This window comes from Manis javanica, chromosome 10 (assembly GCF_040802235.1).
Source record: "Manis javanica isolate MJ-LG chromosome 10, MJ_LKY, whole genome shotgun sequence".
NCBI classification, from domain to species: domain Eukaryota; kingdom Metazoa; phylum Chordata; class Mammalia; order Pholidota; family Manidae; genus Manis; species Manis javanica.
In genome coordinates, this window is record NC_133165.1 from 9,255,867 (window position 1) to 9,267,458 (window position 11,592).

The window sequence follows — 11,592 nt, forward strand, 5'->3', positions numbered from 1 at the left end:
CAGAGAACCACAGAAAGCCTTTATTCTTTTCTAATTGGCTCTGAATCATGGGACCTTTGAAAACACGTCTTTGGTCTTTCCTGTAGTACAGTCAAATCCATCATTACTACTAGGGATGTGTGTACCCAAATCAAACCCCGTGAAAGGCCATCTGAAAAGTCATTTACTGCTTCAGAATACATTTGACAATAACCTAAACTTTAAGTAGTAACTTTAATTAATAGTCTTCTCTCCCACGTCTCCATTGCTTGTAAGTAAATCTAGACAGGGTGAGGAGGCTCTTGGAGGAAGATGGGAAAGCTATGGAAGATAAGGATTTTCTTGCCTAGAAGGCAGGATTCAATCCAGTGCCTCTGTGAACAACTCCACGTTAATTTCTCTCACCAGATAGATGCTAACTCAGTGATTTACAAGCTTGGCTGACTATCACCAAAATCAAGTATTTTGAGTCCAGGGCCTTTTCCAAGACCCATCAAGAGTTTTTCTTAAGTTGTACAGAGGATTCCCACGACTGGCCTGCAGACAAGCTTTTGGAGTGTTTGCATAACCTAATGTAAAGGAGCCCGTGTAAATGGTTTAAAGCAGAGGAGGAAAAGGCTCACATCATAGGGACTCAAGTAAAACCAGCAACATCTGGAACGCCAGTAGTTTGCTCAGAAGCAGGTGCTATACACCTCAGTAACAAAAAACAGCCACAGAGAAGCACTGTATTTTCTGTTCCATTAGCAAATACACAGAAGACCAACTAAAAAAAAATGGATTTACTTCAAACTACTAGTTCTTACACCTATGAACATACATCAGAATTATTTGTGGAGCTTTTAAAAAATACTTCTGTTCAGGCCTCAGTCTTGGAGAAGGTTACAGTAGGATCAGGACCCAACTATTCTGAAAAGCTCCAGGAAGTTCAGCTTCCCTCTGGTTGAGTCTCTGATGTTAGGTCGACTGGGACACCCTGGGCTTTTTAGGACGTTGCTTAGGTGTGAGGGTAGCTTTCCTTGCAGATTTACCAGGAGTAGCGAAGAACTTGGCCTCTGGCTTTTTGGGAGTCTGTCTTGGGTCTTTTTTCCCCAGCAAAGAGTTTGTTTCTTTCTCCACCTCTTCTTTGAGTCTTGGCTTCTTCCCCGGGCCTTTACCTGGGGTCTTGGGCTCTGCAGCTTTGGGGGTCTCCAAAGCTGGGAAGGCCTTCCTCTTCTTCCCACGAGGTGTGTTGGGACCAGGACCCTTTTTTGGAGACTTCTTTCCTGTGGCTTGTTTCTGTATCTAAGAAAAAGAAGAAAGTTAGGTCCAGGGAAAAAATCCTGACAGTGTCCACTCCAAGGGCACACGTCAGCACGCTCAAACGAGGCATGGCGTGGCCTTTCCCTGGCGGGCACTGAGAGACACAGCTGTGTTCCATTAGCAATGACTGCCAAAAGGACCCTGGCGGGCTCCCTGGTCCAATCAAAGGACAACCATCTTCCCCCCACGGTTGGCAGTAGGGACTCTGGGAGTGCAGCATGGGGGTCTGTCACTGAATCCTGACTTCATTGTCTCCCTCAGTTGTTAACTCTCTGCATGTGGGTTAGGGAGGGGAGTTCCCAGACCACGTGTGTAAAAACCAACTGGGGTGCCTGTGAGAAAGACCCAATTTCCAAAGTTAGATTCAGATGCTCTTTGGAGGGGAGTGTGTTATATGCCAGGAATCCTGGGCTTTCTGGGCACCCCAGGTGGCAGCTACTGATACAACAAAATTCTAGCAACAGACTCTGTGCAGTACAGAAGCAGGTTATACAGACAAAGACAAGCAGCAGAACACAACTGTTAGAGTAAATACAAAACAGCTGGATTACTGTGGAAAATTTGGAAGACAAAAGATACATTAATAAAAACGCCCTAATAACTCTCCTAACATAGTAGTTGCTGTCTTTCATTTACTACTTTTCCCCAACTGAGTATGTAGGTATTGAAAAGCTGAGTATTATGCCCAATCCCCAATTATTTTATTAATGTTTCTTAAGCACTATACACTCTTACTAAACATTACTTCAAAAACCTTTAGAAAAATTGCTACAAGGGTGTGTGACATTATCTCATTTTTGCTTCTCCAGTGAGCAATGATGGAACTTTTGCAAATTACCCTGCTCCTTTCCCCAATGGGTTCAAAGGTCAAGAACACTTCTTGCTCTACATCGCCCAGTCAGCTACTTTCCACTCTTTAATTCCCAACGTATTATGTCCAGTCTCATTATAACAAAATCAGCGTGTTTTTCTAAAAACAATTTCAAGCACATTAAAAACTCAGCAGCACTTTGGGGGCACCTTGTAAACGGAACACTCTCACTGTTGGGTAAAAATTTATATCATTGAAGATTCTAAGGATTACTTTTAGGACAATATAAGTAAAGTGCAGTAATAGCCTTGGGGCTGTCACTGGACGCCAGCACGCGCCTGACACTGGTACTGCCTGACACCCAAAAGTCGGATGTCTGTTAAGACCCCCTGGGGGTGGGCTCCAGTACCCAAGTTTGCCCTCGTAAGTTTTCTGAGGCTGCGTAAGTGGCGATCCAGCACTCACCTTCAGAAACCACTGCCTAAATTTCCACACTGGCCGGCTTTTTACAACAACAGGCAATGTTCCTTAGAATTACTAATATCATCACATCGCCTCTGACTCTAAGGTACATTCAGGTTATATTTACTATACATCAGTCCAGTATTAAAACAAGGGTAAAGCCAGGTATGGTGACTGCCTCCAGGGTTCTTGGGTTTACCTTAGCATTTTTCATCTATTCAAAATCTTTGGCAGAACAGGTTTGACTTGAAATAGGTTTCTATAAACAAAGCCTCCCGCCCGCAGGACCCTTTCACACTCGTCACTCAGCAGTGCCTGCCGGACACGCAGTGGCCACCCACTCAATCCCCTATGAATACCAAGTATTAATAACAATACCTCCACGTTTTCCTTCACTGGAGCAGCTCCTATTGGTACCAGGGTGGGAATTTCATCTTCGGAGTCTGGCACTTTCACCTGGGCTTTTTTCCCCATGTTCATCTCTTTCTTCCTGCACTTCAGGGTCTCTTCCTTCTGGGGACCAGGGCCCTTTGCTGGAGCACCACTAGTTTCAGGGTCCGCCTTGTCTTTAGTCTGGGGTGAAGCAGCCTTCTTCGCTCCTTTCGTAAACCTCTTGTTTCTTTTCTTCCCCTTTTGTCTTGCATGATATTCTGCTTTCTTTTGTTTTTTCTTTGCTAACTGCGAAAACAAACCAAGCACCATTTCATCAGGAGATACTTTTGTTGGTAAGAACATGGCATGGATTTAGCTCTCGCAGTTCTGACTATTCACAAGCTCCCTGAAAGGGCCTTGACCCGCACCAACTCTGAGCAAACAAACCCTGTTACCAGCACATGAGCCACAATGATGCTTTGTTTCTGACTCATGGCCAGAGATGCCTGTTGTGTGGTTTAACTACGTATCCCGTATCTGAAGTGTGCAGTCACAGGTTTTGTGAAAGTCAATCTCCTTTACAGTTAAGAATTATCCTAAACTGCACAGTATAGTAACACCAAAACAAAACTCATTATGTGACGTGAATTATATCTCAATAAAGCTGTTTCCCCCCCAAAAAAGACTCTTGACCATTTTTCTACCTTAGGTCTTGTGGATAAAAGGTAAAACAGTACAAAGTTTACACTAAAAGAGGTCCATTATCCTTACCACGGACTACTGTTAAATAAGTGCTATTACAGTGTCCAAATTGTTTTAACTAGCAATTCCAAATTTTCACAAAGTCCTCAAACGCATCTGCTGAAAAGCAGCAAATCAGACTTCCTACTACTAATAACAGCAATCTGTTATTTCAGGTCATTCTCCCAATGAAAACAAGTAAAAAAGCAGGGTGAAAAATTAATTTTTTTTCCATAAAAGCACCAATGAGCTGATTACCTGTTAGAAATTTAAAACAAGGATGCAAAAGGGTGAGTAAGCCCAGAAGCCATTTTTGCTCAGAGTATTTACTGACCCTTAACTTTTAACAGCTGTGTGGGATGGAGGGGTCTGAAGGCAGAGAACCCAAATCCCAGCATCCACACTGGGCACGGACTCTGAGGGGCCCCCCTCCTCCGCACAACATGCTCGCATCCCGGTGAGTTACACCTTGAGAGGAAAGCTAACAGGAAATGGACCCATGCAGAGCCTCACCTTCATCTGCTCTGCATCGATGGGAGCTCATGCCTTGAATGTGCTTTCAGGCACTCCTGGGCAGACATAAAAGCAAACCCTCCCGAAAAAGACCTTCATCCTACACCGTGAATAATTTCCACAAATAATTTCCCAAATGCAATGACCACCACCCAAAGACACCCAACTACAGGACCCGGGAGGCAGGGACAACCTGGCTGCAACACAAGACTTCCTTTTGAATTATCAGATCACAGTAGAAATGCTATGCTTCATATGTTCTAAGAACTGAGACCAACTGGAAGGCTATGGTAACAGGAAGCCAAAAAAAAGTTAAGGTCAATTTGAAAAAGAAGAAAACATGGTATTCCTAGAAGTAAAATAAAATAGTAAGACCAAAACAAAACTCACTGGACATGATTGAATGGCTGAAGAAAGTACTAATGAACTACGAGATCAGTCCAACAAATAGCAAAAAATCCCCCAAAGGCTGTTTTACCTCTTTCTGCCTTCCTCTGCAATAGTGCCAGTGGCAGTGAAAACCAGAAATCAAAACCAAGGGCCACTCGTTAGCATAATACAATCTTACATGTCGCCCACAGACGACAAAGCACCCAACACACTGAACTCTGGTTTCCCCCTTCTCTCGGCTCCTCTTGCCATCACGCAGGCCCCTTCTAAGGCTAAATGGCCCTTTAAGGAGAAATCAAAACTTAAAACACCTAACTTATCAATGAACACAAGACAGTTACATCTGAATGTACCCCTTTTCACACTGATATTAACTGATCTCACAGTCAAGTGCTAACAATGAACGTGAGTGCACGACTGTAGGAACACGGGAAGACTCGCAAGCCGGGTAGGAACCTGGTTCTTCCTGAGCCAGCTGACACCTGTCATCAAGCCCACCCAGCACCTAAAATGGTACTCACTTTCTTCTTCTGACTAGGGGTGTGCACTCCCTTGGCTTCATCCTGGCTGCTGATGAATGAAGAAAAGATGGGAAGGGCAACTGACCTGTCAGTTTTCACATATAAGAGTTTCACGCTCTCCCACTTCTGCAACAAAGAGAAGGAGGGGATAACACTCGTATTCTGTGCCTTTTAAATGAGCCACCAATTGATGCACCTGCAGGGCTATACCTCTGGCAATTTCTGTGAGAGCCTTTTCGCAACAGCAGCAATGTTTTCCACGATGTGCTGAACTTCCATTCCAGTGTGACCAACGCGTATGGTACTGAAATGTAGTAAAGGGTTAGATAAAAAAGGCTTTTAAAAAACAACTTGTTTTTCAAAATAAAGCACAGACAGGTTAAGTAAGAAATATAAACACAAAATCTGAGAAAAAAAATGTTTCAAGGTAGAAACATTAAAATATTTTAGGCTCACAATGTTTTTTAAGGAAGACCATCATCTCTCATGTTCTAGAAATGCCGTATTCCAGAAGCACGTCATACCATCAAGAGGTGACTGGGGACCGGGCACCAAGCCAGTCAGCGGGCAGGGCCAGAGGGAGTTCTTCACTCCAGGAAACACAGGTTACTGAGTCAGCCCTCAAGCTCTTCTGAAGGCCACTACCCCCAGGAGGGTTGCTTGCTATTTTTATAGTTACACTGCCCTGACCTGGCTGCCACGCTCTAAGATAAAGGGTCTTGTCCTGTGTGTAACAGCATCTTCTGGCCAGGAGCAAGACCAGCCAGCCCTTCAGTCAAAGACAAGGGCAGGCATAAGCCAAGCACAAGTCCAGAAGTGTCCACTGCTCAGCCTCTGGGTCTTCATCCCTGCCGGCCCCCACCCTGCAAGATCACTGCTGGCCAGTGTTGCAGAATGACTGAGACGGGGCTGCTGCTCACACGTCCCTCCAAGGGCTCTGTCCATGTGCCTGCTGCCACCTTCCTGCAAGCACACCCTTGGCTTCTTGGATGGAGACAGGGCAAGAAGGGAAGGAGGGTATGAAGGAAGATGGGAAACTACTGTGCTGGGGGAAGGTGGGGAGGACATCAAAGGGTGATTTAGGTTTCTATTTTAGCAGTTGTCCATAATTTTCCTTAACTGGCAGGTTTTGCTCTGGAAAAGCCCCAGGGACAGGAGTGTGCTATTCCTTTATCTGCCTTCACTGTGCTGTCCCCCTTCTACCAGCTTCTTGCATATCTCATGAGCCAGGCCTCTGCCCTTCTAGGTAACTGCTTCCATTAGCAGCTACTTTGGTGTCAGCCTATGAACAAAGAGTGGAGGTCCAGGCCTGATGCCCAAAGCTACTCAGCTGCTTAATTATCCCAATTAAGGGACTTCCCACCTGCAGGCCAAAGACAACACCAGAACCCACGTCTTGCCCAGCCACACCCTGCCCTGCTGTACCTGGAGCCATCATGCTCCTATTGTAAGGGGTGCGTGATGACAAGGGCACATGAGCTCCTAGGGTGTCTTTAAGAGGAAGGGCCATATCCTACAGCTCTGCCCAGCCCCACACCACAGATGCCCCAGTTGGTAGACAAAATATTTGATAAAACGGTTATGTCTATGTTTAAAACTCCCCCATCTTTCTTAAAACTGCCAAGCACTCAGACTTAACCTGCCTCTGAGCCTAATTAAAAAACTCTGCATTCGCCACCTGTAAGCTGGAAAGCTATCGTGACCCTAAGGTCTTTTCTGGTATCTAGAGCAAGGTATGGGGATTCCACTCAGCTCAGTATCCTGGCTAAGGTAAAATCAGTGCGACAACAGAAAGACACCAAACAGGCTGACGGGACAGGACGGACACTGAATTCATTCATTTAGAAAAAGCAAAAGCAAGACTGACGCGGAGAGTCACCCCAAAGGGTAACATGGTGCCGGGCGACATGAAATCCCAGCACTAATGTTCTCTAAGCATCAGTCTTACCTTCCTTGCTTTCCCCACTATCTAGAGGCGCCTTGTCCAATACGGTAAAAATTAGCCACGAGCCACAGGTGCCTATTTAACTCTTCGTTAGTTAAAATCATGTACAATTAGAAATTCGGTTCCTCAGTGCAGCAGCCACATTTCAAGGGCTCAACAGCCACATGTGGCTATGACTCCTGTATGAGACCACATACATACAGGCCATTTTTATCACGGTGAAAGTTCTATCAACAGCACTGTTCTAGAGAACTGACTACTGCCAAGGAATGCCTTTGGTTTTATATAAGGATCTGGTTTCATTAACACTACCTTACAAAAAAAAGTTTCCAAAAACCATTATTAAATAAATTTCAGATTAAACAGACACACATTAATGCCTTCTACATACCTGCAAGAACCACTTTTAGAGATGTTTAAGACAGTTCCACCTATACATCCATTGATCTCTTTGGATAAATTCTTGGCCAGAAGGTTTACAGATACGGGAACTCTGTAACAACACACAAGCAAGAGCACAAATTGTATGTACACTGGTACGTTTCATGCTGCTGAAGTCCAGCACCGCTGAGAAACTTACTTCTTTCTGCTATAGAAATGTCTCCCTAGGTGTGAGGGTAGGAGCCGCCTGATTCTCGCATCAGTGAGGAATAAATCAAAATTACCCAAGAGGCGGAGCTTGGCCTCATAGGCTTTATACTCCTTTTTTAAAGTTCGGAATGGGATGATCTAGGAAAAATGAGAGTGAAAACACAAAAAGTCAAGAACCTGAAGAAAAAAACACTCAGGCAACAATTTGTACTGGGATTTTAAAATGTCTTTGAGCCACGGTGTAGTGAGTAACATGTAGTGAGTGCCTGCAATGTGTCAGGCACTAAGCTAAAAGCTGGGACCCCAGGTAAAGAAAACATGCCAGTAATCATGAAACAGAGTGAGAAGCGCCAAGTTCGAGGCAAACACAGGATGCTCTGGAAGCACAGAAGAATGATCCAAAAGCAACCTTTTGTAAACCTTTTACTTTGAGGTGTAAAAGTTACCGATGTATTTATACACTGAGCTTTTAGGTCAACAAACCCCAACAGCTCATCCATCAATCACAGGGAAGATGGAAAATGCCCTACCTAAAGCCAATGAGAATTACAACGAACAAATTAAATTAAAAATTAACTCTTAGATGAGGAATGCTAGGCATTCTAGGAATGTATTACTTACGACTGCAATGAGAAGACTAAATCAAATCTTTCATCATCTTGGAAATATTAACCTGCTCCCTACCTGAGAAATGGTTTTAATCCCATGCTTGTTCAAAAGCTTCTTATAAAAACGTTCTGTCTTTTCAGGAGTTAAATTGGGTTCATCCTTGGTAAATAAACAGATATCTGCTAAATCTGTTCGAATACCATGAGGCAAGGACCTGCAAAATACATCAAAATACATGAGGGGGAACCAAGGAATCAAGCATTATGAAGGACAGAAGGTACCTTTATATACCACAGAAAGCACAAGAAATTCACTGTCAATTCAAAAAACTTCATTCATGCTATCTGAGCAAACACAGAGAACATTTGAAAATGTACCCCATCTTCAATGGTATAGAGAGATTTAAGGTTCAAGTAAATCATCACAAATGTTCACAGACGAAAATATCAATTCATACTTGGGATACAACTAGAGTTAAAACATAATCAAAGACACCCAAATAGTGCACATCTAATTATAACCATTGTATATGTCGCTATAGGCGCACATGTACTATAAAGTGCTAGAATAATCGAGTTTCATCAGGATAGTTCTGGCTCAGAACATCACCTTGCAGAAAACTCTGGGCTCCATAAACAACCTAACTCGTAAAAGCTGAAACAGAAAATGCAGGGCAAACCAACTGGGACCAGTGGACATGCACTATGTTAAACCTTAGAAAAATTAGGTTAAATTCATTTCCTACATCTACATGCACTGAGGAAATACATCCTTAGGTTAAGAAAAAAGAGTAACACACGTAAGGAACATGACTTGCTAAACAAGATGGGAAGTGCCATGAAGTTGGTAAGTGGCAGTAATCACCAAGATGTAAGCATTTGGGAAGACATCCTGGAGAAGATAAGAGGGCTTTCCAAAAGGGAAAACCTGCCTGAGTGAGGTGTGGAATAAAGAATTCATGTGTGATACATAAAGCAGTAACTAAAGCAATCTGGCCGGGGCAGGTGTGGGAACATTAGTTAACAGAGAATCTGAGGATCAAGAGTGTCCTTATTGTTGTGCCCTCCATCTCCAACGGGGAAAAGAAAAGAAACCAGCTCTCCTATACTCTTTCTTCAGCAGAGATGGCTTTTGGACACTCAGGAAATGAAGGACTTCAGAGAGGCAAGGTTATCAGAGAGAATACAGGACATGCAGTAAAATTTTCATCATTTTAAAAGTATAAGCAGGTCCCAAATATTATATGGGATCTATTTATACTAAAAAGTTACTTGTATTTTCATTTTCTAAATCTGACCAATACTGCAGAGGGCATCTCTGACCTGAGTTTTAGCAGTAAGATTGTTTAATCTCAACGAGTTTCTTTTCCAAAAGGATTACACTGCCAAGTTTTCAAGAGTCTCTGTATAAAGGAGCAAGTCTGGGACCTCAGGAATGTTAGCTTGGAATTAGCCTGACAAGGAAAGATAACAAATTCTATGAAAATACAAAAGCTGTTTAGTGTAACCTTTGTTCTCTGGAAAAAAAATCATTAGGTTTTGGATTTAACAGAACTGCTCAGGTTAACTGTTCACCAAACCCCCAAGAAACTGGTGAAATTTCTAGCAAATTTAAGCACGTCTGAATTATTTCAGGTTCTTTTTTTTTTTTAGGCACAATAATTTATTTCAACTCAGATTTTTATTTTGAGTTTAGTGTTTCCACTAGAAACTAAGTTGCCATTGTGTCAAAGTTACACAGGGTGACCAAGCGGCTAAAAACTGCGCAAGGGGAAAATCAGAACTTACAGTCTGACCCTGAGTTCTTTACTTGGAATTTTCCACAGTATCACCATTAAAAAGAAATTTTCATTCTCATTCAGAAGCAATCCATTCGTGTTCTTCCTGGACCTGGAATGTGCCAACAGAGCTTCCACAGCCTTCTTAATCTGCAAAATGGAGAAACACAAATTAAATCTCAGTCTAATTTTCCCTTTGCTCCCTGCCCTCACCTTTTTTCCTTTTTACTGCTCCAATTCTATGTTAAAGGGCAACCTCCACAACCATATCTGTAAGGATTCAATGCAATTTGTAATCAGAGAAACGTTAAGAATCCATCAGAAACCACCCAACTATACACTTTTATTACTCATCTAGAGGGAAAACAGCCTCTTCTGCGTACATACAGGGCCAGAAGGGAACGTGCTTCTTTCCTCTGCCCGGATGAAGGAAGTAATCCCAGTAACAGCGCCATACACACTACGGCTGCATTAACTGAGCGTTTCCTATGTGCCAGACCCCTGGCCACAGCTTTACGTGCATTTCGCGCTCTGATCCTGGAGAGCGGAGGGCGGCAGAGCCCAACTGAAATACGAAGTAATGGATGTTTACATAACTAGGAGACTTGGCCGAAGTCTAACGGTAGGGCAGCAGCGCCAGGTGGAGCTCACCCCGGTTCCCCAAGACACACCTGAAATCCAATTCAGGAGAGCCAGGCTGCGGGGCTCCGGAGAGCGGGCGCCCACCGCGCGTGAAAGGCTGAGCGCAGCGGGAACAGCGACCCTCCCAAAGCCCGGGGGGCGTCCGCGGAGGCGTGAGGCCTGTACCTGGTGCCTCGCTCCTCACAAGGCCGCGGCCACCCCGCTTCCGAACCCCAAGGGGGGCCACTCACCTGCTCTTTGTCCAGCTGCTCCTGTGTTGCCGGGGTCTCAGGAGTCGAGGCTGAGGTTGAGGTTGAGGGTGGGGTCGAAGCTGAGGCCTCCATTTCGTTCACACCGCGTGCGGACACAGCCACGCGAACTCAGTGCGCACGCGCTAGCCCATGTCCTTCCCTAGCCGGAAGTCAGGGGGCGGGCACCAGGCTCGCGTCACTTCCTGGAGCGCCGGCGTCTGAGCGTGATGGTTTGGCGCGCCCGGTCAAATCTGCCTTGTGTCTCCGCTTGTGGGCTGAGTCTGGTTCCTGGGTCAAAGCGTTTTCTTCGCTTCTGCTCGTCATGGGGCGCGGGGAGCCACCTGGCCGCACCTTGCTTTCACTCTTCCACGAAGGAACTCAAGCAAGCCCCTGGAGGCGGGAGACGAGGCCTGTCCGCCCCTCAGTGAGGCCACCCGCTCTCCTGCGGCCCCGCTTGTGGGCAGGCGGCGGTGGGGCGTGCGGAGAGCGGGGAGTCCTGGCCCACCACCCGCATGCCGGGTGACTTTGGTCGAACCATCTACGCTGCCCAGCCACAGGCTCATCGCGAAGGTGACCGGCTGGTGAGGATTCCTTGGAATCATGACGGGACACAGCGGGGACGTTGTTTGGCGGTGTGGTGTCCGGAATGTTGAGCCAGAGCCAGTCTTTCGTGAGCTTCGGGGTCTCAGGGAGGCGGGAGGTAAGGG

At 45.2% G+C, this 11,592-nt stretch overlaps 1 protein-coding gene across 1 annotated transcript; it reads right to left on the bottom strand.

Annotated features, from left to right (window-relative positions):
* Nucleotides 1-693: 693 nt before the first annotated feature.
* RSL1D1 (ribosomal L1 domain containing 1) lies at nucleotides 694-11,062 on the bottom strand. Its single transcript, XM_017648349.3, has 9 exons — nucleotides 10,886-11,062; nucleotides 10,024-10,163; nucleotides 8,312-8,450; nucleotides 7,617-7,765; nucleotides 7,428-7,529; nucleotides 5,302-5,395; nucleotides 5,092-5,217; nucleotides 2,933-3,232; nucleotides 694-1,263 (listed from the first exon to the last, which is right to left on the bottom strand). The coding sequence occupies exons 1-9, from the start codon at nucleotides 10,976-10,978 to the stop codon at nucleotides 937-939; spliced, it is 1,470 nt and encodes a 489-aa protein (XP_017503838.2). The 5' UTR covers nucleotides 10,979-11,062; the 3' UTR covers nucleotides 694-936.
* Between the last annotated feature and the right edge of the window lie 530 nt (nucleotides 11,063-11,592).